Consider the following 27,485-nt stretch of genomic DNA (forward strand, 5'->3'; position numbering starts at 1 on the left):
GTTGCAGTGCAAGATGTAAGCAGAAGTGTGTATTCCACCACCTTCTGTTAAACCCAGGTGGGGCAGTGCTCTTTATCTCTGCCACAGCCCATCCTCCCTCCAGGAGATCTCTGCTGTCCATGGCCCATTCATTATTAATTACCTTCTGCCCATGGCCAGGGAGTGTCCCTGCAGGGCTGATCAAATTCCACCATCCCATGGGGAGATGCTCCACCCAGGGGAGGAGCCAAGCATTCCTGCCTGGATCCAATCTGAGGTTTGGGACACCCCAGCAGCCTCTGCCCCCTGCATTCCCAGAGGAGCAGCTTTCTGCTGCCCTGCATTCCCAGAGGGAGAGCAGGCCCATCTCCAGCAGCCCTGGAGCTGCAGAGGAAAACTCCCCCCTTGTGCAGGATCCCTGCTCCAGCAGAACCACAGCTGGCACTGCAGGAGGGCTGAGCCCCCCTGGGATGGGACTGTGCCACCACCCTGAGCCCCCCTGGGATGGGACTGTGCCACCACCCTGAGCCCCCCTGGGATGGGACTGTGCCACCACCCTGAGCCCCCCTGGGATGGGACTGTGCCACCACCCTGAGCCCCCCTGGGATGGGACTGTGCCACCACCCTGAGCCCCCCTGGGATGGGACTGTGCCACCACCCTGAGCCCCCCTGGGATGGGACTGTGCCACCACCCTGAGCCCCCCTGGGATGGGGCTGTGCCACCACCCTGACACATGGGGACAGGGCATGCTCTCACTCTGGCAGTGGTTTGTTTTGGGGTTTGTACTATTGCATTTGTATTTTTAATTTTCCTGGTAAAGAACTGTTATTCCTACTCCCATGTCTTTGCCTGAGAGCCCCTTCATTTCAAAATTATAATAATTCAGAGCGAGGGGGTTTGCATTTTCCATTTCAAGGGAGGCTCCTGCCTCCCTCAGCAGACACCTGGCTGTTCACACCAAGACAACACAGCTCTCTTGTCTGAGAGCCACAGAGGACATGTGAAAACAGCCCCAACTCCTCAGTCACTGTGGGGTGTAAACTTTGTGCTGCTGTGTAACTGTGGAGGAAGTGTGTGACTCAGCAGTGAAAGGAACACAACACCCTTCACCAAGTCTTGCTTTAGTGCCTGAGTCCCTGTGTGAGTTAGGACTCCGAGCCTCATGCTGATCCTCAGCACACGGTCATGTTTGTGCAGCTTGCTCAGGGTTGGGTTTTTTCACAGCCAGGACAGGAGCATTTATCAAGCACTTCATGCACATTAACAGTTCTCCTTTCAGGGAGCATATCCACTGGGCCCGATTCATGAGCAGTAAAAACTGCCATGGATGCAGTGAGCTCAGCAGAGGGAAACTGGCCCGTGTCAGTACAGATCTCAGCTAAAAACCAAGGGGGAAAGCAGAGAAGGAAAGCCCAGGAGGAGCAGTTTACCTCTGAGCGCCCGAGGCGGTCCAGGTTGGAGATGTCGTAGATGTCAGCCACAGCTGCCGTGTCCACCCCGCCGGTGCCACGCTTCTGCAGCCGCAGGTTCTCCAGGATTTTGGAGAACCTGGGGTCCTGTCAGGAGAAACAGCCTTGAGTTCCCACTGTGCCTTCCACTGTGTGTATGAGCAGAGTCACTGCCATGCTGAGACCCTTAGAGCGCTGCCACAAGGACAGGCAGAGGTGGGGAGTTCTCTCACTCCTTTGGTTACAGCCCCTCTTTGTGTCTTCCCACTAAGCAGATTGATTTCCACAACAAATGCAGCAATTTGCAGGATTGCAGCATGCTCTTTCAGTGCAGTCCCCAGACCTTGTTACACACATCCTTTTAATGTGCAGTTGCCATAAGCTGTCATTTCTCCTGTGCTCCTTCACACTCCAGGAGCGCTGGCTTGTGTCACTTTTAACCACGTCACCTTTCTGTCCCTTGTGTCCCATTTCAGTGCCGTGTACCTTGCTGAGCCTGGGCAGCTTGACGTGGACTCCTGCACGCAGCCCCGTGCCCAGGTTGGAGGGACAGGTCAGCACGTAGCCCAGGCGCTCGTTCCACATGAACTCCCAGCCCCGCTCCTTGATCAGCCTCTCCACCTGGGTGGGCACAGAAAGACAACAAAAAGGGGCAGATTTACAAGTGTCTGAGATTGTCAGGTGGAGTGGCAGGAATTTACACCAGGGTGCAGTTTGGTCTGGGTGTGATAAAAATGCACTCATCAGGTTCCACAAGGATTTCTTCACCGCCTTCTCAGGACTAATAATGTGGGAAATGGATTTATGGAGAGTTCTCAAAGCCTGACAGGAGGCTCTCACAGTGTGCATCCGTGTGCAAACTTTGGGACAAGAAGTGCTGACTCAGAAATGCCATGGGATGGACAGACACTGCTGAGAGAGAAATGCAGCTGGAAACAAGTTCCACAGGGTGGCCTTGCAAATGGGACTGGAGAAACAGAGCTGTGAGAGCTGCACTGCAGTGGGACCCACCAGGGGTGATTTCAGATTATTGCCTTTAAGGCATCTACAGCATGCTGTGGCTACAGCTGACAGGCCAAGAAACACTTCCAGTGGGCTGTAATTAGGAAATTGTTAATTTCTGATTGTGATGGAGTGAATTACAACATCTGTACTGTCCCACCCTTCAGATGAGACTGGAAATGGAATCAAAGTTTTGAAAACGCCTCTCAGTTGCTCCATCTCTGGGTCAGGAAAAAGTATTATCCAAGAAATTATCTTGCAGGCTCTCGGTCAGTTCACCAGAGAACTCCCTGTTGTGGTGTTTTGGTAAAGCCTTGGCCCACAGAGCCCCATCTTCACCCAAGAGTTGTAGCTTTTGCCATTTGTTTATAACTCAGTAATTCTGAACCAAGTTTGAAACACAGGACCCCAAAGGACTCAAACACTTCGAAGCAAACAGAGGGAGCTGAGCCTGAGTTTTGTGTAGTTCTCCAGCTGATGTCATGACTCCTTGAGGAGAGCATTTGGCCTCTAAGTGCCACACTTCCATTAGAAGGAGACAACACAGCTTGTGGATAAGACTTCTCATTAGTAGGTCTCTGACCAGAATTGACAAGAGAGTGAAATAACTACCAGCAGGAAAATCACAAGGATCTACTGCCCTTTGAATAACCTGCTTCTCTGTTCACCCATCTGTGCTTGTGCAAACCCAATACCATTTCAGCTGAGTTCTCATCTCCCCCTGAGGAGAACTGAATGCATAAACCAGCTCACGCTCACAGGACTCCTAGGAATATAGCTGAATACTTCAGGTCTGCAGGAGGATACAGAATAAATTACTCTCATTAGATAATTTCTGTGTTTTTTGAGGGTAACACAATGGATGGTGGGAAACTAGACCTGATGTTCTGCCCCAGGCAGCTGCTGAGGGCACAGCTCCCAGAGCTGCCCCACCACTTTCCATGCCCATGTCCACAGGCTGGCATGAGCTCAGCTCAACAGCAGAGGCAAAGCAGGGGACAACACCTGGGGGCTGTGTCTGCTGGGCCATCACCTGTGCCCTGCTGACTCCCACAGGTGTGCCTGGAAACCCACCCTGGAAACTCTCAGTAACCACCTTGCCAGCAGAGCATAAATCAGATGGCTTTGTTTTTCTGTGCCCCAAACCCACTGCAAACCCTAACCCTAACCCAAACCATTCTACGATTCTTTGTGGGGCACAGTCAAGTTCAATTTCTCTGGGAAATCAACTTTTTTTTTTGTGCCAGAGCAGGTCAGAGGGCTGCACTGGGCCCAGACCCAACCTGAGTCATACCTAGATTGTCTGGGCAAAACTGTTTTAACCCACACCTCTCCCAGGAAGCCTTTCTTATCATTGTGATTAGCTATACCAGAGTAATACCCACGAGCCCTGACTATCAGTTCTTAGTATTTCAATCACAAACCCCAATATGTCCCCAAAATAGTGGGTCCTAAACCCCCAGTCCTGTGTACAACCTCAGCAGCCTCCACTCTGCTCCCAGCCTCAGAAATAACCAGGAGGATGGGCCAAATAAAGTCTTCAATCAAGCAAGTCAAACAACCCAAGTGAGGGGCTTCATTTATGATTTCCCACAGTGTGAAGGCACAAAATGGAAAGAAAGGAAAAAGAAAAAGGTATATTGTGGCAGCAGCTCTCTGGCCACAAAGAGCAGCAGGCAGAGCTTTCCCAGGCATTGTCCTGGGACAGGCTGTGAGAAGATCAGATAAAAGAATGAGAAATAATTCTTATCTTCACTTGCTGCACCTGTTGTGCACGTGTGGAATGTGTTGTGGAGATTTGTTTACCAAAGACAATGGTGATGGTGTTTGGCTTCAAGGACCACCTGGGTCCACCTGTATTGTGACTGTCTGTAAGGGCAAGGAGTTTCTTAATATGTACAGCATAATAAAAGATTGATCAGCCTTCTGAGAATCATGGAGTCAATGCTAATTATTACCTGGCTGGGGGCCTGCGACTACAGGACATTTATTTATTTTCCCCTACAACTGAGCTATTCATCTGCCAATGTTTCCTGCCTTAGCTGTGTTGATGTGGGTTGTTGTGTGGACTGATGTGAGTTCATTTCATTGCCCCTGGAGCTGTCAGCTCAGTGGGAACCACAGTAAGCAGGGGTGACAGCAGTGAACCAGCAGGAATCAGGAACTGACTGAGACACTACCTCTTTTAATCCACGGCAGAATCTTTCAAAGACACGCTTCATGTTGCCACCCTTCTCCATGGAGATCACCCTGGTGTGGTCCTCTTCATTAATCCAAATGAGAAATGTCTTCTCATTGTTGTGCCTAGTCAAGAGGGGAGAAAAAAAATTAATATCTTTAAAAAGGCAAGCCCTGAGAAATAACTGTCAGCATCCTTAGTTTTATCACAGTCTTCCCAAGCAGCAGAGATGTTCAATGTGTCATAATCAAGCTGCTGTCTGGAGTGAGGGACTGGGGCTGGCTCCACCACGCATCCCTCATGCATCCCTATGGCATTGCTGGGCTCTTGGGCACAGTGTGAGGAGAGATTTCTGGGCACATCATGCTGCTGTGGCTCTCCCTCAGGAGCACAGCTGGGCATGCAGCCAGGGGAGAAGCCAGGCTCTGCCCCCTCTGTCCTCAGGGAAGGGTTCTCTTCAGAAAACCCAAACACCTGCATGCTGCTGGGAGCCAAGTAATGCGTACTTAGTCAGTTTTTAATTTAATTTTGTTCTCCCCTACCTCAAACCCAATGTCCCTGGGAACACTGGGTGTCTGCATCCCTCGAGGGATGTGTCTGGGATCCCTCAGTGACCCTGCTCAGCCAGAAAGGACAGGAGCCCTGAAAACCCACTCCTGCCTCAAGCAGGCAGTCAGGGCTGGCTTTGTTAGGTGCTGGGTCACTTCTGGCTTTTCCTCTGCTTGGCCAGTCTCCTGCTGCTGCCTGCCTACAGCACGTAGAGGGTGATGGATGGCATCAGACCCATTTGTGCCAGCAGTGAAATGCCACCAGCTTTAAGGCACATGAAAGTGAAAGTTCAAGATCGCTGAGAGCCTGACTTTCAGCTGGTCTTTTGCTGCATTCCCTTTTTCTTCTTGCAGTTGGAGCTGGCCAGTGCAATGCTGAGAGGTGTAAACATCCTGTGCTGTGACACTGGGGTCAGGCCAGGCTCAGTCACCTCCTCCTCCTCAGTCGTGCACAAATGCTGAGGGAGGGTTTTAGAACAAATCTGAGCTTAGCCTAACTCCCCTCCCCTTTTAGTTCAGTAAGTGTCCCCACTGCTGTCAGGACCATGCATTTAAACTGTGCCATTGCTGACAGTGCTGTTGGTGGAAATGGTCCTGCAGCCCGTGACAAGGACAGGATCATCAAAACCAAAATTATTTCCACAATGTACACACTTTGACAACGATTTTTTGCCAGAAAAAGGCAGATTCTCAAGGTATGGCTTACAGAAGTACTTTCCAGTCACACTAATTTTTTTTTCTTCCATTCTCCCTGATACATCACATGTAAAAGAAGCCAAAACTTAGGTCTGTTAGCAGTTATGCTCCTGGTACTTCTGTTTGTTTGTAGAGACAAAGAATGGGTGCCTCAACTTTATCCTTTTCCTCCTCCTCAGACTTCCCTGGGGACCAAAGAATCTGCACCTTGTTGAATCTCATAGGAAACTTGCTGAGATTTAAAAATCCTCACTGTTTTCCAGCAGGTCATCGGGTTTGGGAGTGATCAGGTTTCACACCAGGGGATTCCTCAGAATGGTTTTTGCCTGTTTTTCCAGGGTTAAAGCACCTGGCAATGCCTGCAGTGCAGCAGGCTGGATGCAGATGCTGTGCACTGCATGTTGGTCTGGGCTCTCATCCTCTGCTGTTGGTTTGGCTCTCATCTCAGAGCTGTTACCCCTTCATCTCCACAGCAGATATTGTATTTGGGCCCAATATCAAGTCTGTTGGGGCAGAACAACCAGACCTAGAGCAGGAAATCCAACTTCCCTGTCTCCTTTTCATCCAGCTCATTTGGAAGGAAAGGGGTGCTTTCAGCCCTGGGAACTAAAACCTTTCTCTTTGTGAAGCAAACTGGGCATGCTGTGAGTGTGAGCCAGAGTTCGTGCAGGGTTAGGACAAGCAAGGAGGTTTGTAAGATGATCTTTGGGCAGGACACAGGAGCCTGCAGGGCACACAACCTACCAGATCCCCCTGGCGTCGGGCCAGTCACGGGCCATCCCAGCACATGTCAGCAGAGGGGACACGGGCTTGTCAAAGAGAAAGTGATCCTGGGCACAGCACGGGGCCAGAGGGAGGCAGAGAGGCAGAGAAGACAGAACACAGCTCCAGGTTATCCAGGAAGCACTATCCCATGATTTTTGTGAGGGCAGTGGAAGCACAAGCAAACGACACAGTACAGCCTGGGAACCTGGTTCCTTTGCTGGAAACTAAAATCTCTTCACCCAGATTCTCTGAACTCTCACAGATGCTCGCTGACATGTTTTGCCAAAACCATTTTTCAGATGTAGGGAGGGATGGGAGGTGGGACCTAAGTCCACATGGACACAGCCAAGGATGCTCTGGAGGGCCTGGCTCCAGAGATCTCCTCTGCATTCAGACACATTTCAGCATAGGAGAAGTCAATGAGTTCTTAAAGGTTGGGAAAAAAAAATAACAAACACCAAACAATAAAAAGTGCTAGTTCTGAAAAGATACTTCTCCAGCATGGAGATTTAGGTATTTTTTCTGAGCATGAACTCAAGGTAGGAATGGAATCAGTGCTAATCTCAAGCTTTTGGAATCACAGGCTTGTTATGTTCCTTAACAGAGATGATGTTTGTGACTTAATAAACGTAGCACATGCTGTGCCACCAACTTGCCCTGCGCCTAATAGTTTAGAATTTTTAAAACTATTTACTTTGGGGTTTTTTTCCCCCAAAGAAAATAAGTATTTTATATTGATTTTCATGTGCATGCTAAAAAACTAGTATTTCTTCATTCCTTGAACACTGCCATATTAAATGTCAAGGGTTTTTTACTGGCAGTGTTGTTGGTTTTCTTCTTTTTTTTTAAACCTAGGGCTTAACTAGAAATAGTGAGGCAACCTATCCAGAGGGCATATGCCATGGTAGACACATTGATGTGCTTTACTGCATTTTTCCCTTAATGAAGAATGTAATAAATATTATTATATTCTTCATTTCACTTAGGTTTTCATCTTTGAATGCTTTGCAATGCACACAGTGCACGCAGAACTCCAACCACGCAGGAGGAAAAGGTGTAGAGTTCTCTTTGCTATTCAAAGGGACACCAAATTTCCTTCCTCAGCTTGCTCCACTTGACACTTTGCTTGAAACAAAATCCCTGCTTTTGGCAAGAAAAGAGATGTTACTTTTCCTCATGAGCATATGGCCCAAATCTGCAAAACACCGAATGCCTTCTGTGCTGAGTGCAATTCAAGTAGCCCTGATTTATCTCACTGAAATGAACTTTGATCTTGCAGAGCTGACACGGAGCCTTCAGAGGCTGGCAGGAAGCCTGATCCCACAGAGGTGCCAGGTCCTGAGGTGCTGGAGGGGGTGAGCAGTGGTGTGAGCTAAGGAAGGAGTCTCAGGTTACAACATCAGTGTCTGAGCTCTACAAGTTTGTGTTATCAATCATGAAACGAAACAAAATGAGATAAAATGCTGAATCTGTGAAGCCTATTCCACTTCCTACAGGATTTATCCTTAAACCATGAAGGAATTATATTGTCCACACTCCCGTTTCAAGCTCTGCATCCTGAGGAGCTGTCTCCTGCTGAAAATGAAACTACCAACAAGTCATTACCATCTTGTCAATAAACATATCACCAGGGACATTCAATTTAAAAAGTTACTGACCTTACACAAATTCTTAACTCCTGGTTAATCCAGACACCTGGCTCCAGGGTTTATAAATAGTTATGTTACTTCATCAGCTCCCCTTTGGTTGATCTTATGGAATAATGTGCCATGAGTATAGCTAAGAGGGTACAGCCATTCCTTTGGACACTTAAAATGCACATTCAAGCTTTGTTTGACACGTCACATGCTGTGACAAAATCCATGATGAAAATCCTTGTCTCTCCATCTGTGTGACAATGAAAACTCTTGTTATGGGCCTGGTCCTTCAGTTCCTTGGGCACAATGACAGGGCTGGGAAAAGGTCACCTGGGTGCAATAGGCTACGGCCACTTTTGGGAAATTAGAATTTGTGTGGTGTTCCTTATGAAATTACAGCCAGATTTTGGGAAATTAGAGTTAGTGTCATTTTGATGTAATCACAGGCAAAGCCCCCCACCCCCACAGAATGGAGATACCATGTAATGCTTGTCTCAGTGTCATATTTTTAGTTAGAAAGGTTAATATAGAAGGTATCAGTTTGCTGAAGGAGATGACCAAGGAAAGGTCCTGAATTTACCTCTTTACTGTCCAGAGAGGTGGCAGCAGCCACGTGCATTTGATTTGACACTGGCCTCCCTCTCTGGGATATAAATCCACGCCTCAGACCCGCACGGTGGTGTACTTAACAGAAATACAGACCCTGGGTGGCTCTCTAAATTACGAACACTGACAGCCCATTAAGCACAGGTTAATGACGCTGTCAGGTTAATGATGCTCTTATCCCACCGGGCGCTCCGCAGGGAAGCGTGCGCCCGCGGCCAAGGCGGAGATCACGCTAGAACCGAGCCAGGCGCTGCTGCCGGACTTACATCGATGAGCTGCTGCTGCTCCCGCTCGGTCATGCTGGTGAGGCTGTAGTACTTGCCGGACAGGTCGCCGCGCAGGCCGGAGAGCGCGGTGACCACGACGTTCTCCACCTCGCGGCGCTCGGCGCGGGTGCAGGCGGGCGGCAGGCTCAGCCCGCGGATGCTGCGCCCCGTGCGCACCCGCGACGACAGCACGTAGCGCTCGTCGAACTGCCCGTGGGTGATCTGCGGTGAAAAACAGCCCAGCGAGGGTGGATTTCACTTTTATGTGTGCGATACGTCTGCCGTGGAAACGCGACCCGATAATATGGGCTTTCGCGGGGGTGTGTGTGTGTGGTGAACTGCCACAGACACTTTTTATGAAAAATCCTTTTCTTAGGATTTTTTCCTCCTGAGAAGCTGAGAGGCCTCGGGAACAAACTGTAAACAATTCTTATCTGCTGCTGTGGAATGCCACAGGTGGATCTGAGATTGGTCTCATCTGGTTGTTTTTAATTAATGGCCAATCACAGCCCAGCTATCCAGACTGTCTCGGTCACAGACAAACCTTTGTCATTCATTCCTTTTCTATTCTTAGCCAGCCTTCTGATGAAATCCTTTCTTCTATTCTTTTACTATAGTTTTAACATAATATATACCATAAAATAATAAATCAGCCTTCTGATACATGGAGTCAACTTTCTCATCTCTTCCCTCATCCTGGCACCCCTGCAAACAGCACCATAATAAACGAGTGTGAGTCACGCTAACCATTGTAACTATATCAGTTATATATTTTAGAAAATGTTTGTTAAAAAGTGTGGCATTCGCATTTTCTGAAAAATCCTTTCTGTCGCCCTGATTGTTTAAGATTTTCTAAACCTTCTGGTGTTTACATTCTTGTAACGAACTTTCTCACACACTTTACGTAAATAACTCATTGTTTTGCACTCTTTTATGGAGGAGGAGAAATTTGACAGACTGTTGGTTTGTCCAGTGTCATTGAAGAGGTGGCACTGTCACCCTCCAATCCACTGTCACTTTGGGAATCTATAAATGCTGGAGTAATAAAATAAACTTCCCTTTTTTGCCTTGAGAGCAGCAGTGTGTGTGCATCGTGTTATTTCATGTCCTATAGTGACACCTTTCACCCAGGATTTTTCTCCTGGGAAGATTAGAAGCCTCAGAGAAAATGAAAACAATAATGATCTCATTTACTTCTCCTGTGTTTTGATGCTTTGGAATGTGTTTGGAGATTGTTTACCAACTGGTGATTGTTTCATTGGTTTAATGTGAATTGTTTTTTCTCATTGGCCAGTCAGGGCCAAGCTGTGTTGGGACTCTGGAGAGAGTCAGGAGTTTTCATTATTATCTTTTTACCCTTCTGTAAGTATCCTTTCTGTATTCTTTAGTATACTTTAGTATTCTTTAATATAATATAGTATCTTAACATAATAAATTAGCCTTCTGAGAACCTGAATTCATCATTCCTTCCTTAATCGGGGCACCCCGCAATTATAACAAAAAAGTAATAGAGGAAAAGGAGATGTAATTAGTGCCACAAAACAGATGTTTTCAGATGTAGGAGAAATAGGAGGCAGGATGTAGTTTGAGATAAGTAACATCCCAAAACAGAATAGGCCTGGGGATAATTAGAGAGTCAGCCTTGAAATGGACAAAACTGGGACGATTCCAGGTGTCTGTGAAAGAATAAAGCTTATTTTGGAATATAATGCATGAGACACACGGCACATGTGCAGCCGGTGGGGTTGTTCAAAGGACAGTGATGAGGAGGAGAATCCTTCATCAGAAGAGCCAAAAAACCCCTTAGCAGCAACTGGAGCATGTGCTGTGCAGTATAGTCTATATATATATATATATATATATACTATATATATATATATAGTCTATATAGTCTCTCTCTCTGTATATATAGAGAGAAATAGATTTCAAGAATCAAAAATAGGAGGAGATTTACAGGAGAATATTGATGATTATGTATTAGGATAGAGTACATAAGTTGTGTTTGGATCCTCTTGCCTTTTGTACATGAGGCAGGGTGGGAAGCCCTGCCCATACCCCAGATGGGTTTGTACCCCTGTCAGTTTTGCTTATGCTTTATGCAAACCACTGCCAAATTTCTTTTTGTATCTGCTTGATTGTATTGTTTTATATAAAATTGCTGATCGATTAAAATTGCTGCTAAATTTTAATTTAGTGGTTTATTAAATTAGACATATAGGGACCTCATTCATAACATGTATTAGCCTATGCATGCTGTTAGTGATTGTAACTCTTTAGAGAAATAACAATTTAGCTGCATGTTAGTATAATATAATCCCTCAGCTTAAGTTTGCACTGTGTGGCTCATGGAAGTAGTAGTGTAATGAATATAATACCTGTGGAAAACGAAATTCACTTGTGTGAAAACTTTAGAAGTTTAATAGTAATGAAAATAGCAATAAAAATTAGGACAATAAGAGGCAATAAAAAGCAAAGAATTACGGATGTTCAGGTGCCTGGCACTCTGCCACAAAGCACACCTTGCTAACAAAGGATTACCTCTTAAAGCAATAGCTGATTGCACACTCATATATCTCATACATGAGTCAAACATTCCTTTCAAACTAGGTTGTTTCTGCCTAATTTCAGCTTCCCCCCTATCTTGTAAATCAACCTTCTTGGTGCCTCGAAGTCTGAGCTTTCCAAATAAGGAGCCAATAATTCTTCTTTTGGGATCTTGGTGTGTGTTTTTGTTATCTCTATCCAGATAGGATAATGCAAAGAACTTCTTGGTTATCCTTTCCATTCCTTGAGCTAGTTACAAAAAGTATCTTACAAAAGTATTGCATAGTTTCTATTTTAATATTATCCTATAGCCAAAAAACTGTATTTACCAGACTACTTAAGGAGATTAATACAGCATAACTTTCCAACATAACCCATATAGTCTTCATTTTAATATTTGTGAAGAGCCAATCATATAATATGTATCTATAACAATATCTGTGTTGCTTATGGAAACAGTAGTGTGATGGATGTGCTGTGCTGTTGGAACCCTGGACGCTGAGAATTTTAAACTTTCTGTGCTGAAAGGCACAGACCCACAAGGGAACACTGCATCTGACCTGAGGCTGTGGAAAAGGTGTTCAAAATTGATTGACAGTACTGGTGTGCAGTTGGTTAGAAATGTGTGATCTCACAGGGTTAAAAAACTTAGATTTGGGGTTTTGGTATATGGGAGCCAAGATGGAGAATTTTGGGTGTGGGCTCGGTGTCTTTTTGGCACCTTCTTCTTCCTTCCTCACAAATCTGTGTGGTTTTCTCTAGTTGGGTGGAAGATGTCTGCATTGTGGATTTGGGGTGATCACAATTGGGTTAGAAGACTAAATAATATAGATTGTCAACTATTTATTGGGTAATTGTTAATAATTTATTATTGTTATTATTATCGAGTAATTGAGGCTTTAAAATTCTATTATTATTATTATTATTAGTATTAGCATTATTATTAGCATTATCATAATCATCATCATTATAATTACCATTATCATTATTATCACTATCATTACCATCATTATCATTATTATTGTTGTTGTTTTCATTGTTATTGGTATAATGGTTGTGATAATTGTTATTATTATTGATATTATTACTGTTATTATTACTCTTTTATAACCTCTAAGCAGTGAATTCTGTTTTTCACAGGCATGTTACAAACGGCCATGGAGTAGTTGGCTTCTGCTACAGTTTATTGGTTTTTTGTTGGAATGCATGAGACAGAAGCCTCTCTGAGTTCCTCAGAGAGAGAGGTAAATGCAGGGGCTGAATTAAAGCCTTTGGAAAAATTAAGATGTATTAAGGCACATAAATATGAAGTAGAAGTGTCAGTTTAAGTTTTAAGTAAATAGAAGTGTAAGTCTCAGTTTTAAGTAGAAATACATTTTAAGAAACTGTGCTTGCTATAAAGGCCCTAAGGCCCAGTTTAAAGTTCAGTAACTTAGTCCCAGGTATAACAAAAACATGGTGGAACATTGCTTGCATCTCCAGGTGGAATAAAAGCAGGGCAGAACTTTGCCCCTAGAATAGATAGAACTATATTCATACATAGCTAAAAACTATTCACATAAATAGATAAACTTATGTATGTATTTTTTTTAGGTAAGAACTGACACTACTTTCGTACTACTTGTGCACATTAGAATTAAGTTTAGATTGGTTTAGAAGGAATGTTTGAGAAGCGTGTTTTTAGCTGCCTGGATGTTTTTATGAATGAAAACCCCCTGTATTGAGGTGTTTGGCATGAAGGGAAAAGGAAGAAACACAAGAAGAACAAGAAACAAGAAGAAGAAGAAGAAAGAAGGTGTAAAAGAGACTGCCTGCCTGCTGCTGCATCTTCTTCTCCATCATCATCATCACCAAAAAAAGAGAAGCCTGGTGCCTCTGCCCTGCTCAGGACGTTGGACTCTGTGCAGGGAACAGCTGCTGCTGCTGCTGCTGTTCCTGCACTGAGCCTGGGACTCTGTGCCAGAGAGCAGCCCTGCAGCCCTGCAGCTTTTCCCTGGGACTCTGCTGCAGAAATCTGCTAGCATGAACTTTAACACCTTTGAACTGAGACTGATGTACTCATGCACCAAACAGCTTTATGGCAACCAGCAGCTGCTCGTGTCTCTCTGAGGACCTGAGGCCCAACTGCAGCTCGACAGGTTTTAATTGTAAAGTTGTAATTGTTTCCAGCTAATCATTGCAAGTTTTAAACTGCTTTTAGGTATGATAAGATCTGTAATTGCTTGTAAAAGAAGCAAGGCTTTCTCAAGGTGTGTGTAAGGTGTATTTTAATTTGTGTTTGATATTGCAAAGTGTACATCCAAGGTAGCATAAGCAGAGAAATGAAAACCATAAAAAGAGAAGTACCAAGCTCAAGTAACATCAGAGGACACCCAAGACTGCCAATATCTGCAAATTATTGAATTGTGCAAACACTGCAAAAATCTGAAGTGATATTGTGGTTAAGGAGCTTGGAATAAATCTGTGCAGGCTTCTAAGGAAGTGACACACCTGTAATATTATAAAAGACTGCAGATTAAGAAGTAGGTGTGTACTGGCTTTGTCAAGCACCAGGCACCTGTACCTTTTGCTTTATGTATTATTCCCTATTACCATTTATTAATCCTGGATTATAATTTATTAACCTTGGAATTTTTAAAAAGTGAGCTTTGTTTCTCACAGTGCATGCCCAGCACAGCCCTCAGGAGAACCCAAACCCTGTTGTGCAGAAGGAGGGGCAGCTCTTTGCCCAGCCTGGCATCCTCTCCACCAGCTCACAAATACCCAGGACACCTAGAGCCCATGGAGAGCTTTGGGCACCAGGGGTTGTTTTTAGCAGAAACACCTTTCTCTGGCTGAATGAAGGTGTTGGAGTAACCAGCTAGTCCTTCATGGTCCCCAAATATGGAGAAGTCCACACTGTTTTTGGAAAATGTGGGTATGGGCAGAGGCAGAGGGCCAGGTAAGGGAGAGGCTATGGAAGAGGGAAGCTCCAAATGAGCTGAAGGAAATGAAGGAAAGCATTTCCTATGAAGGAAACACTGAGCTGCACGTGAGGTTTGACCATGTGTGTGTGGGGACACAGGATTCACCTCCTGCTTTCACTCCATGCCTTACAGCCATGCCAGTCTGAGGAATTCCAGCCCAAGGAATTCCGCACACACCAAGAGGGGGCACGCCTGAAATCTCTGCACAAAGCTCTGCAGCTTGGGGAGTGAGCAGGAGGGGCAGAGGTGTGCATGCCAGCAGGGCTGCCACCTCACTGCCACCACGGGGACATGGAGGGACACTCCTGTGGCTGCACAGCTGGAGTGGAAGTGAGAGGAATGGCAGGTTTGTGTTTGCAGACCAGCTGTGGGGCTGCTGGTGGGTAAAACCAGCACTGGGAGAGGAAAGAAACAATGGCAAGGATTCCACTGGTTGATGGATGGAAAAAGAGATTTGCTTTTACAGATAAACTTTGGGTTTGCTGAGAAATGAAATTAGACATTGAGAGATGAAAGAAACAGTGGGGAAGAAAAAACCCTACATTCCATAAGAATTAAACATTAAAAGGGAGGGTTGTACATTGGAGGGAAATCTCTGGGATCAGGAGTTCTGGGAAGTCTGAACCTCTCCAGTCCCTCAGCCAAGGGGAAAGAGAGAAGGGAAATGTGGCTGGAAATTGGGATAAGAAGGAGGCTGCACCTCCAAAAATGTGAGAGATCCCAGGGAATGGCCCATGGCCTCTGCCTTGGTTGGAATAAAGGCAAAGGGCTCCTCTGTCTGCTGTTTGGACACAAACCCCTGGAGTTGGTGGGTTGATTTTCCTGACAGAAGGATACAGGCTCGCTGGGAAGGCAGGCAGGGGGGTGAGGAGGGGGTGTCACCCTTTAAAGTGGTGATCAGCCAGAGTGCAAGATCACTGACTGACTGCAGGAGAGCAGCCCTCAGCCTCTCCAGGGATCTGCTTGGCCAAGCACCATGGCACAAACCCCTGGAGGGAACAGGCACACAAGGATGCTGGATAATATTCATGGATCAACTCCTCCAAGGTCAGGAATGATGCATCCCAAGAAAGAGGGCATCAGGAAAAAACATCAGAAGGCCTGTGTGGGTGAGCAAGGAGCTCCTGAACAAGCTCAGACACACAGAGGAAATTTGCAGAGGGTGAAAGCAAGGACAGGCACCCTGGGATGGGTACACAGAGGCTGAGGCTGCCCCTGGATCCCTGGCAGTGTCCAGGGCCAGGTTGGACACTGGGGCTTGGTGCAGCCTGGGACAGTGGAAGGTGTCCCTACCATGGCAGGGAGTGGGAATGAGATTGGCTTTAGGGTCCCTTCCAACCCAACCTATTTTCTGATGAGTCCATGATCTCCTGCACAGGGCCATGACTGCATCCCAATTTCCTTAAACATAAAGTTGGGTCTTCACAGCTGGATCAAGAAACATGAAAATACTGTTGCACACAGCATCATCACTGGCACAAGCATCTCAGAGCCTTTCCTGTCTCGTTGTAGCATTTCAGTCCTACCTTGGATGCATCCAGGTCCGTGTGATGCCTCATTGTCCGTGGATCGTAGCCATTGTGCCTGGCTTTAATGACAGGGTCAAAAATCTCAGCAAACACCTGAGGAGGCAAGAGAATCTAGAGAGAGTCTGCAGCATCCCAGAAACATCCTCACAGCAGCTGCAGGCAGAGGTTCCTGTCTGCAGTTACCACAGACAGGGACCCAGCAGCCAGGCTGGGGTTTGGGGCGTGCTGCCAACCAGGAGACACCCCCAGAGCCCCCCAGCCTCCTGGCTCTAAGCCATGCAGGAGTGCCCTGAGTCTTCCCTGCTGTGGGGACAGTCCTGGTTAGAGCCCCTTGGCTCAGGTGTGCCCCAGCACAGCCCCTGCAGGGGAGCAGCAGGGGCACACCTGCACAGGCACCCAAACCAGGGGCTGGCAGTCTGGAGTGGCAGATGTGCCAGGCCACCCTCACGGGGACCCTGGGGAGGCTGCACAGGAACAGGCAGCACTGCAGGTGCCCCAAGGAACCAGAACCTTGGGTCTTTCTTTTGCCTTCCCCTTCTCATTGCAGAGATAAATGACCTGTCCACCCTGATGCTGTCTGTCCTCAGTTTTCCTCGCGATCCAAAGGCTGTGGCTTAGTGACTGCCCAGAAGACATTTCTGCTTGCTTCTGCCTCTGCTGCTTCTCAATGTGATTTCCACATTACGTTCATTTGGTGTGTCTCAGAGTAGGGCAGTGTTCCCACAAATTGGGTTTAGCTGCAGGAAGGAGGAGAGCTGCTGGAGGCAGGAGCAGCTGCTGCCAGGCAGGTACATTTCATTACCTCCAGCTGCAGCAGAGAGGGCACCTGGGGCAACACCCCATAATTCTGCTTCTCCTAATGTGGAAAAGTAGGGAGAAGTAGGAAAAACAAGCCTGCCCCGGTGTACCCTCAGGGACACAACTTGTTTTAGGAGCAAGCTCCCTCCTGGCAACCTGTGTCCCTCTGAGGGGAGCGACACGGCGAGCGCAGAGCCGGCCGGCCCCGCGGGATCCTCTCACCTCGTAGGACTCCTCGTCCCCAGCCACCATGCCCACGGTCTTGATGAAGGGGTGGCCAGGGTTGTCCACGCCGGTCTGGATGCACTGGTCCAGGGTGTACCCGTTGGGGGTCATCTTGTCCCTGAGGCGGGAGTAGATGCCCGGGGTCAGGCACTCGGCCATGCAGTTGTTGTGCTTGCGCAGGTCGGGGTAGTCGGCGCTGCGGGGAGAGAGCCCAGCGGGCCGTGCTGTCATGTCAGGGCTTGCCTCAGGTACCCCGGGGTTCTCCCTGGTAATTCCCTGCCAGGTGTGTCAGCCACCTCTCCTTTCCCCTCCCCTGCCCCCTCCCAGCACTGTCTGACAATCCTGGCATTCCAGAAGTGACTGGCAGATCCAAAGGATGCCCTCCATCCCCGGGGGGCACTGGGCCATCCAGGTGTCCTTTGTCCCCTGAGACCTCCCCTCCTGTCCCTGGCTGGTGGCTCCCTGTCCCTTCCCTGCCCTCTCCCCGGGGTTAAAAGGAGCAGCACCCACGGGGTCAGGAGTTCTGCTGGAGCTGGGGCTGGGTTCAGAGGCCTGTGGGCCAGAACAAAGCTCTGGATCCAAACCCTCCATCAGAACCCACTCCTTTCCTTCCCCATCACCTAAAGCTTCTCCACAGAGGGAAACCTGAGCTCCTGCTCGCCTGGACTTGTCCCCAGGTGCCCAGCTGGAGCTCCCAGCCAGCCCAAGGTGTCTGTGGGGTGGAACACCACAGAGCTGCTGTTTGGGCAAGCAGCAAGGGCCAGGCAAGCCCAGGCACGGCCCACCCGGCTATATTGCTATTTTTCCAATACCAAGGCATTGTTGTGTGCCCTGGACAGTCACCTGTCCAAAGTTTCTCTCACCTGCCTCACAATCTGTGAAAGGACAGAAACAGGGACCACTGGAAAGACCCAGGTGGGAATTCTGGCTGTGCTTGAGGTGTTGCTCGCCAGGATCCTGAGGCCTGAGCAGAGCTTCTGGCCTGCCCAGCTGTTGTTTGCAGGAGTGTTTGCTGTATGCAGCACTGAACCCACTGAAAGGAGAAGGGGCACCTTGCCCTTCTTCCCCTGCACCCACTTTTGGCAACAATAGCCCTGGAATTTCCCACCTCTCGGCTTGGCTGGACTTTTCTGGGGTAACTTTGGTGGTCCCCACAGAAGACCCCTCATCTGTTTTACAGCCACCCTGACAGACAGACTGAGATGGGAGAAGCCTCTCCCTCAAGGACTGAGACATGAGACCCCCATGTGGAGGAGCTCTCCCTCTCCCAAGGACTGGGACTGAAACCCTGACCCGGGGGAGGTGTGTGGGGCCTGACCAAAGAGAGATGGTTACCTGCAGCAGTGGCCATTGCACCAAGAAGACAATGGTTCTTGCCTACTGCTGACTCTAAAGAACCTTGACTTGTCCAGTGTCTTCGAGATCTCCCCTGACCTGACCAGACCAACTCCATCGACAGGACTTCAAAGGACCTTGTCGTTCCACATCTGGTGGCTGTACCCCTTCCTTTCTCTTCCTCCCTCTCCTTTCCCTATTCTTTCCCCTTTCCCCAATCCCCCATAACCCATTTTGCTGTGGTTATTCAATACAGGTGCATTTGTTTTTGATTATTACTGCAAGCCCCTGTGCCGTGTCGGTGTTTTGCACTCTGAGACCAATTCACAAACCATCACCAATCCCATTTGTGTGAATGGATCAAGACACCCCCCAGACACTCTGTGAGGCTGAAAGTGTGATTATCCTTGGTTTCCATGCTGCACTGGGTTTTAGGAGGGAAGAAAGGTGCTGGTGCTGGACACACCCTGTGTTGCTCTGTGCTTTGTGCAGTGGGGCTGTCAGGGAAACGGGGCCCCAAGAGGTCTGGGAGGGCACCCAGCCCCACTGAGACATCTCAGCCAGGCAGGAAAGAACCCCAGCACTGATCTGTTCAGCCAGACAGAGATTTAAGTTTAGATGAAGAGGTGCTCTGCAGTTCACAGCCCCAGGTGCTCTCACAGCTTCCTGGAGACCAGAGGGACTGTGTGACCTGCCAGCTGGGCAGTGTCTCTTCTGAAATATCAGGGCTTGGTTTAATTTGGCATTATTATTTGCAGAAAGCTGCAGGGTGAATGAAGCCAGGGAAAATAAAGATATTAGGCTTTAGCAAGGGATTTTTCAATTCTGTCAGTCCCCAGCTGTCTTGTACTGGTAGTGATTTGCTTTATGTACCACTGTGGTGCTTCTCTAGGAATGTATTTTAGGTAGGATTGTATAAATTACTTAAATAACAAAATGAGCCTGCCAGAGCGTGATCCATGCTACCTTTGGCCAAGTCAATCTACAGAGAAAAAGGCCCGTAATTAATTTCTAACCATCAGCCAGTCAGTTTGTAACAGAATTAGGAGTATTTCCAGTACAGCAGTAATACAAGACATTATTGCTGCTTGCATGGAGAAAATATTTTCACATTTCCCTGTAGCAGAGTCCATGCAATCAGCAGGTCCAACAGGTGGACCTGCAAAGCTGTTGTTTGGTGATGAGCTAAATATAATGATATAGCAGTAAACTTGAGGCGTATATTTGGCTTGTTGCCATTCAGCAGTGTTGGTTTTGGTTAGTTTGGGGGCATTTTTTGAGAGCTGTAGTTATCTCACTGATGCCTTAGGATTTTAGCTGTTTATTTTTCAAATCCTGTGCTTTAGGGTATAACTCTGAACTCCACATAGAGTGTTAGTTACTGTCTTCACAGACAAAAGGATCCCTCTGGGCCTGAGACTCAGAGACACCCCACAGCCTCAGCCCTGAAAGTACAAACAGAAGTGGACTTCATTACCTGAGGCTGGATTTGGAGGATTAACCCCTGAAATGCAAATGGACCAAACTTATAATTGTGTGAAAAACTTGCAACCATTGTCCATCTTGGGTGCAGCCCATGGGAGGCCTCTGACTGCCCAAAATGTACCTTTTACAGGCCTTTAATAAACACCCACTTACTATCTAGATCTTGCCTCTGTTCTAGGCAGCCCCTCCAAGGCACCCTCCCATCCCTGCCAGGTGGAGCTGCCTGGACCTGGAGCTGTTGCCAGCGGCGCTGGCTCTGTGTCCCACAGCCCAGCGCTGGGGCTGTGCTGCTGCCGTGGCACCCCCTCCTTCCCCACCTGGCCCTGCCCCTGTGCTTACCTGGGCGGGAAGAGCTTCCTCTTCTCCTGCACGGCGGCGCTGACGGAGTTGTGCTGGCCCAACAGGTAGCCCGTGGCCAGCACACCTGTGCCCGCGGCGGCGAAGAGCGCGGGCGCCGCGCGCCCCGCCAGGAGACGGCAGAAGGTGCCAGCCATTCCTCTCTGCAAGGAGCACAGCCAGGGTCAGCTCGGCCCCAAACCCCCCTCTGGCTGTTACCAGGGCTTCTACATACTCATTGGTGTAGGGCTTCCACAAATTAATCTGTTAATATACTACATTATTTTAATGTGGTATCGTTTGTGTCATCGGCGACTGTCACTTGGTAAAAAGTTATTCTGTGCTTGCATATTTTATGTTGCAAGCCAGTATTTTCTTTCCATGCCAGTCACATTTGTGAGATGAGGAACACGATGTGTTCCAAGTTTGGAGTAATTTGTTTCATGTCCTCTGCTGTGCTTCAGCAGCTTTTTACCAGAATCTTTCCATTCTGTCTACTCCATGCCTTTGAAACACAACTTCCAGTTAACACAACATCACTTCCAGAGAAGGGTGCAGATTGTTTGACTGAAATTTCAGTATTTTTTCACTGAAAGATTCTCCCTGAATCTGTGAATTCATTTAGGTGAGCCTCAGGACAAGCTCTTGTGACTGCACAGGATTTTCCCTCCCAAAACACAGTGTGAGTGTGTTTGGCTGGAAATAAAAACCAAGTGAGAGGTTTCTGGTGGGGATGTTTCTGATGACTTCTTTTCTGTGTGTTTAGCAGATCGTTCTTCTGCCTTTTCACAGTACAGCACCCTCATCCTACACTCTGGAAATATTTCCTTATGACTAACCTGCCCAGAACTATTGTTGTCATACCTAAATGTCTGTGTGTATTTTCACAACAGCTCCGTGTATTTATAGCTCTGTTTCACCAGTGCAAGGAATTGGCTGGCAGTCAGAAACCTGTCCTGAGGACTGTCAGCCATATCAGAATCCCAGTGCAGATGATGGTGTTGTGCCTTGAGCCACCCCAGGCACTCACCAGCACCTCCACCAGCGTGGATCTGTTGGAAGCTTCTGACCCCTGTGCTGTTCGGGGCACAGATGTGGTCTGTGCACCTGATTACATGGTAGGAGCCAGGTGCAGGGTGTGTTTGGGAAGGAGAGTGAGGCCCAGCAGGGTGACTGTGACCTGGAATCCCCAGAGCAGTGGCTGCAGGGGCTCAGTCTGTGCCCCCTGAGCTCTGCTGAGCTGCACCGTGGGGCAAACAGGCACCAGAACCTGTCAGCAGAGAGGGACAGGAAACACCTGGGGGAAGAAAGAGATGGGTCCTGGAGGGAAGGGTCCACTTTGGAAAGGCCAAGAGACCTCCTTGGTGACCCAGAGGGTGCAGGCTTTGTGCCATGGCTGATGTGGGGGGCTGTGGCTTTGCTGCTGAGTGAGCTCAGGACCCTTCCTCACTCTTTTTTCTGCCTGTGCACGCCTGGCTGTGCCTCACTGGGCCTTAATCCCCCCAGCCTGGGGAGGTTCATCACTCTGCAATGTCCCAGAGCCCAGGGGTGTCCCCTGAGGGCAGGGCTGTCATCTCCCACTGTGGCTGCAGGCTCATCCCAGCAGAGTCTGGCCCTGCTGGACCACAGGGAAGGTGTTCCTGACCCTCAGGAGGCTCTGCTTTACCTGACAGACACTTCTCTGGCAGCTCCTAGAAGCCTCCCACACTGGAGACGCCACAGACTGCGCAGGTTGTCTACCTAAAACAACATAAACCAGAGTAAAACAAGGTTTTTTAAACAAAAATAACCAACCACGGTGGTTAACCACACATCTCTTCTTACAGTGGAAGGTACAACCTGCTGATGGCAGCAGGGAATTGCCAGTCTGTGACTGTCTAGGGCCCAGGGGAACGTGAAAGGACAAGAGAAGCATCACCTGGAGGGCTGTGGGAAGGTGAGTGTAACCCTGTCCAGCCCGGGGCTGCAGCTCCTGACTCTCAGCTGTGGCCACACGGGTGGGCTCTAGTCCTGACAATGTCCTGCAGCCCAGGCAGTGCCACAAAAACGGCACAAAAACACGGAGCACAGCTCAGCAGAAACAGCTTTTACAGAATGAGGGCACAAAATGAATAAGGAACTTTATTTAACAAGAAGCAATGTCATTTGGGTGGTGGGGGGTGTGGTCCATTCTTCAAAAGATCGCATGGCTTTAAAGTAATGCATTGCTTCAAGACAAACCTTTTTAAAAATTCATTTGAAAAGAGCCCAGATGGAATGGCCCCAAAGTAAGGAAAGATCCTCACCAAAGCCTTCTGTGAAGTCTGACCCCAAATCATTAATATATTCAGCTCCTCTTTCCCCCCAGAAACTGCCAGCCTGCCCCTGCAGCAGGTCTGCCCCATCATCACCTCTGATTAAAGGGCTCTGTTTTCCCTAGGAGCACTGTACAGAACGGCTGTGCTGCCATTCAGGTTTCACCACACACCACCTGTAGCTCTCCATGCAAGGATTTCACTTTCACCAGGGTAATTTGAGCACTGCACAGCCTAAAAATTGAAGCTGCAGATTTTCCTCCTGCAGGACTTTGCGGAGTGTCTTCCCTGTGCTCATGATAGAAAATCCATGTTTCTGTGAGTGTCTGTGGTGCTGCCATAGACACTCACAAAAACATGGGAAGGGGAAGGGGCAATGCTTGACAATGAGAATAATTTTTAAGAGTATCAGTTTTAACCCTTGGGAAGGAATTGAGTGTTTGTCTGAGCTGACCAGGTGTGCTGGAAGGAGAACACCTCCCTTAGGAAGGCATCTGGCCTGTGCTCAAGGCCATTTAGAGGCAGGATGGTCTGGAAAAGAAGAATACATTCTAAGGATGAATCAACCTTTGTTTTTTTTGGGGTTAAAAAACCCCAAACCCCTCTAGCTGCTGGCCTGCATATCTGTTCAGTTTGAATCAATGGCCTGTGATGGGGCAGGCTGCACCCCTCTCAGTCCCACCACGGTGTTTTTGCCATTGCTTCCATTTCCTCTTTAAACTGGAATGCCTCCTCATAAGCAAAGTGGTTTTCTTCTCTGCAGGAGGATTCTGAAGGCACTGACAAAAATTTATTACAGGGCTCTTGATAATGATTTATTGTGTTCTACTTAAAATTTTATCTGTGGTAAGTGGTTTGGTAATGGCACCAGCCTTCCATAAGTTTTGAGTTCTTTCACTCCACCACAAGCTCCATGACAATTTGGGCTTTATTTTAGACAAGGAGCACTTACATCTAAACCTGCACTGATTATTTTTGTATAATTGCTCCAAGAAAGATCTGATTTCAGTGTGATTAGACGCAACACCTTTTTTGGGAATAACCCGTAACAATTTTATTTTTTAGATGTTTAACAAGACTCTCAGGATTCCTGGCACGAGGCCTCAGTCATGTAATCACTCAGGTAATGCTCAGCAGCCATAAATCTCTTTCTCCAGAATGTGGTGAGCACACCAAGAGGCAGCCCCCTCATGAGCAATATTTCAGGTATTGCAGGTATTTTGGCCCGGTGTGTGAGGAATGCTCAGAGGTGTGACCCAAGCTGAGCTGTTCCCGTGGCAGCCAGGGCTGAGCTGCTCTGCTGTCCCCTGCAGCCCCTCTGTGCTCCTGTCCTGTGCAGGTGGGACAGCCCTCAGCAGCTCCCCCTCTCTCAGCAGGGATGGAGGCTCAGGTTCATGTCCCAGCCCATTTTCTGCACCAGGTGTGTTTCCTACAGGTGAGTCCACCTGCAGGCAGGGCTGGCCTTGGGTTTTCCTCTCATTCCTCAAGGGTGTTTCCTGCAAGGTGTTTTAGGCTGTGTGAGCTTGGCAAAGTGTTTGCACGGCTTGCCTTGAGCATTTTCCCTTTTATCTCAGTCTGCTCTGCCCCAGACTCCTGCTGGGGCTGCCTCTGTGCCCCCAGGGCAGGGGATGGAGCACAGCTGGCTGCCCTGGGGCTGGCCTGTGGCACAAAGTCCTGCAGAGTGTCACCCCCAAGGTCACCTGTGCTTGTGCCACCTCTCAGAGAAGGCACAGGTGCTGCTGCACAGGGCAGGGCACACAGCAGCTGTCCCAGGAACAACCTCCCTGCCCCAGGTTCCCTCCACAGTGAGCAGTTCTGGGTCATTCCACAGGGATCCTCCAGGTCAGGTGTGACAGCTCCAGGGTCTGCAGACCAAGGGCTCCTCCTTGCACCCTCCTCATCCTCACCGTGCCACAGAGGGGGAGCAGAGCAGGGCCAAGCCAGCCTTGCCTTTCCCAGGGCAGAGTTCCCAGGTGCCGTGGCCAGCGAGCAGCACGTGTTGGAAAGGTCACAGTCCTGGAGGTCACAGCCCCTGTCCCTCTGCCCAGCTCCCTGTGAGCACCCAAAGCACACTGCTGTGCTGCCAGCAGGGCTCCTGGGGGTTCAGACTGCACTCTCTTATCTGTGCCACCTGCCATGCACTGCAGGTGGAGACAGAGGTTTAGAAGCAGGCACTACAGCCAGTCTAGTGCTGGCTGAAGAGCAGCCCGAAGGATTGCAGGTGTCACCTCAGGTGCAGGGGCTCTTTGTGACCACAGCTGGAACGCCAGGAACCTCACAACCTCACAGCTCATTCTAATATCTTTTTTAAAATAACATTAAAAAGTGTTTTTCCTGTTAATTCCTCACTTTCTTGACCTTCTCTTCGAGAGGAAGTTTCCTGCTCCACCTCCCCCATGGGTGCTATCAAACAGGTATGGGTTATCCAATATTTCACACTTGCCCGGGGGGAAGGAAAGTGCCAGGGTTACAGTGACATTTCTAGAAATAGAGGTAGATTAAATACTTGAGCCGTGTCATGGGTGGTATTAATTGCCACCCCATGTGATCCTGAGTGACATTTTGGAGGAATGGCAGAGTCCCAGCTAAAGTTCACCGGGGCTCTGCTGCTCGGGGGCTGCGTGTGCCCCTCTCAGCCCCCAGAGCTCGGCAGCCAGGTGATGTCTGTGCTGAGCTGGGCCCTCACGTGGCACAGGGACAGGGGCCTGGCCTTTTCTGTTCCAGAGGTGATTCCTCTCAGCCATCCTTAGCTCGAGCTAAAGCCCACAGAGGGCAGCGGAAAGTTTTCCCCGCCCGTCCATGGAAGGTTCTGGAGCCTCAGAAACATCTGCAGTGACTGTCATGAGTCACTGCTCGCCTCAGAGGCCATTTTTAGCCTCCCAGAAATCAGTGTACATCTCTCCTGGTTTGCTGCATCACCCTGCAGCTCATGGAATGCTGCACACTTTGAAGCAGCCAAGCCCATAGAGCAATATTGGTGTTTTTTTTGCAGTTTCTCCCCGCTCACCCTCGGCGTCACTCAAACCCTTTTGGCTCATCTGGGCTTTGAGATGCAGACTCTGGAGTGCAGAAACAGCACCGAGTGCAGGCATGGCTCTGACAGAGCCTTACTCACAGCATCTCCACCAAAAACACCAACCGCATTTCAGTGCCTTGCTCCTCGTAATGCCAGAGGGACAGCCAAAGGTTATAAACACTTACTAATTTGGAGGGGGGAAAAAAGAAAAAAAAGAAGAAAAAAGGATAAAATTCCAGACTATGAACCTGTGCCCGGGCTGGTGTGGGTAGAGAAGGCATGGTAACTCTTCACAGAGCAGACAACAACCCCTTGGTACCACCATGATTTCTGGTTCCTGTCAGCTGAAGGTCTGGCTGGTCAGACCCGACCAGGGGAGACCCAGATGCCCAAATTCTCCTGCCAAAGCCCAGCCAAGGTGCAGGCACCGCTCACCCTTCTGAGCCAATCTGGTGCCATTTTGCAGTATAAACCTCTCATCTTCGCAGTGCAGAGAGCTACAATCAAAACCACAAAAAACTCATGTAATTAGGGACATTTTCTCTGAACTTGTTACACATCTGCAAAGGGACTTATCTGTCTCTAGCAAAAGTTGTTACTTAAGGGTCAGCAATACTGTCTGGACTTTATGATCCTAGAGGTCTTTTCCAAACTTTAATCATTCTGTGATTAGATTATTTGAAGCAGCTGCATAGTGGGGGCTGGCACACACTTCCCCGCACCAAAGTACTTGCACAAATCAATCAATTACACCCAAATCAACACCACCATCCTGTGCTGCTTTGAATCAGTTTTAAACAACCCCTTGCACTGGAAATGCTACAGTTTGAGGCTAGAAAAGCAATATATGTGCAGTCTCACTGACCTTGGAGCTGGAGGTAGGGACGTCCTGCTGCCTGCAGCGAGCCCAGAGTGTGAAGGGAGCCAGAGGCTGGGCACGGACAGGAGCCCAGGAAATTTGAGACGGGCAGGAGGAGGTGAGGGAAACCAAAATAATTGCTGCAGGGGCCAATCCTGCCCAGCTGGGTTACGTCAGTGGCATTTGCCCAGGCAAGGGTGCCCTTGAGGGCGTCAGCAGGATGTGGCAGCAGGGGGTGACAGCAACATTGTGAAAAATGTGTATTCTGTGATTGGCTTTTCACAAATATCACAGTGAATATTACATGTGTTGTGTTAGGAAGTTATGCTGTGTTAATTCTCTTTAGTAGTGTGTTAAATATAGTTTTAGGCTATAATATAAAGTTAAAATAGAAACTATGCTGTGTGAGATACTTTTTTTCCTAAAGAAAGTACTCACAGTGAGATAGCAGCCACAGGACACCCGAATCTTTCAGAGAAAGAGAATTTATTGCCCCATTATCAGGAGAAATGAACTTCTTCCTGCCTCACTCAGCCCTGAAGGCACTGTCAGGATCCAGAGGAAGGAGCTGACCCTGCCCAGCCAGAATCCTGTGTGTGAATGGAATTGATGCACCATGTGTGAGGTGTATGAATGTGCAACAGGCTGTTGCTTTTAAGGGTTAATCCTCTGTTAACCTGGGGCCTTTTTGGGCTTGTTTTACCCAGAAAAGGTACCCAGACTGTCCCTAACTCTTTGTTTTTATTGTCTTGCATTGTCCTAATCCAAATTGTCCAAATTATTATTACTCTAATTCTATTACTATTTTTATAACCATGTCATTACTATTAAACTTTTAAAATTTTAAAAACAAGTGATTGGCGTCTTCCACAAACATCATCCCCCAAATGCAGGGAGTTTGGGGTTGGTTTTCCTCCCCTTTACTTTTTAATTCATGGCATTAATTCCTGACTGTGTGTAAGGCAGAGGGG

At 48.2% G+C, this 27,485-nt stretch overlaps 1 protein-coding gene across 1 annotated transcript in view; it reads right to left on the reverse strand.

Annotated features, from left to right (window-relative positions):
- The window catches only part of CKMT2 (creatine kinase, mitochondrial 2), a 29,725-nt gene extending 3,111 nt beyond the window's left edge, over nucleotides 1–26,614 (reverse strand). Inside the window, exons 1-10 of the mRNA XM_059874256.1 lie at nucleotides 26,521–26,614; nucleotides 22,012–22,085; nucleotides 20,349–20,509; nucleotides 17,187–17,385; nucleotides 16,164–16,259; nucleotides 9,128–9,349; nucleotides 6,598–6,683; nucleotides 4,611–4,734; nucleotides 1,915–2,049; nucleotides 1,411–1,536 (exon numbers count right to left, since the gene is read on the reverse strand). Coding sequence (XP_059730239.1) covers nucleotides 1,411–1,536; nucleotides 1,915–2,049; nucleotides 4,611–4,734; nucleotides 6,598–6,683; nucleotides 9,128–9,349; nucleotides 16,164–16,259; nucleotides 17,187–17,385; nucleotides 20,349–20,503 — 1,143 coding nt within the window. The 5' untranslated portion in view covers nucleotides 20,504–20,509; nucleotides 22,012–22,085; nucleotides 26,521–26,614. The remainder of the gene's footprint in view (nucleotides 1–1,410; nucleotides 1,537–1,914; nucleotides 2,050–4,610; nucleotides 4,735–6,597; nucleotides 6,684–9,127; nucleotides 9,350–16,163; nucleotides 16,260–17,186; nucleotides 17,386–20,348; nucleotides 20,510–22,011; nucleotides 22,086–26,520) is intronic.
- Between the last annotated feature and the right edge of the window lie 871 nt (nucleotides 26,615–27,485).

The sequence above is a fragment of the Haemorhous mexicanus genome, chromosome Z (genome assembly GCF_027477595.1).
Source record: "Haemorhous mexicanus isolate bHaeMex1 chromosome Z, bHaeMex1.pri, whole genome shotgun sequence".
Classification (NCBI taxonomy): domain Eukaryota; kingdom Metazoa; phylum Chordata; class Aves; order Passeriformes; family Fringillidae; genus Haemorhous; species Haemorhous mexicanus.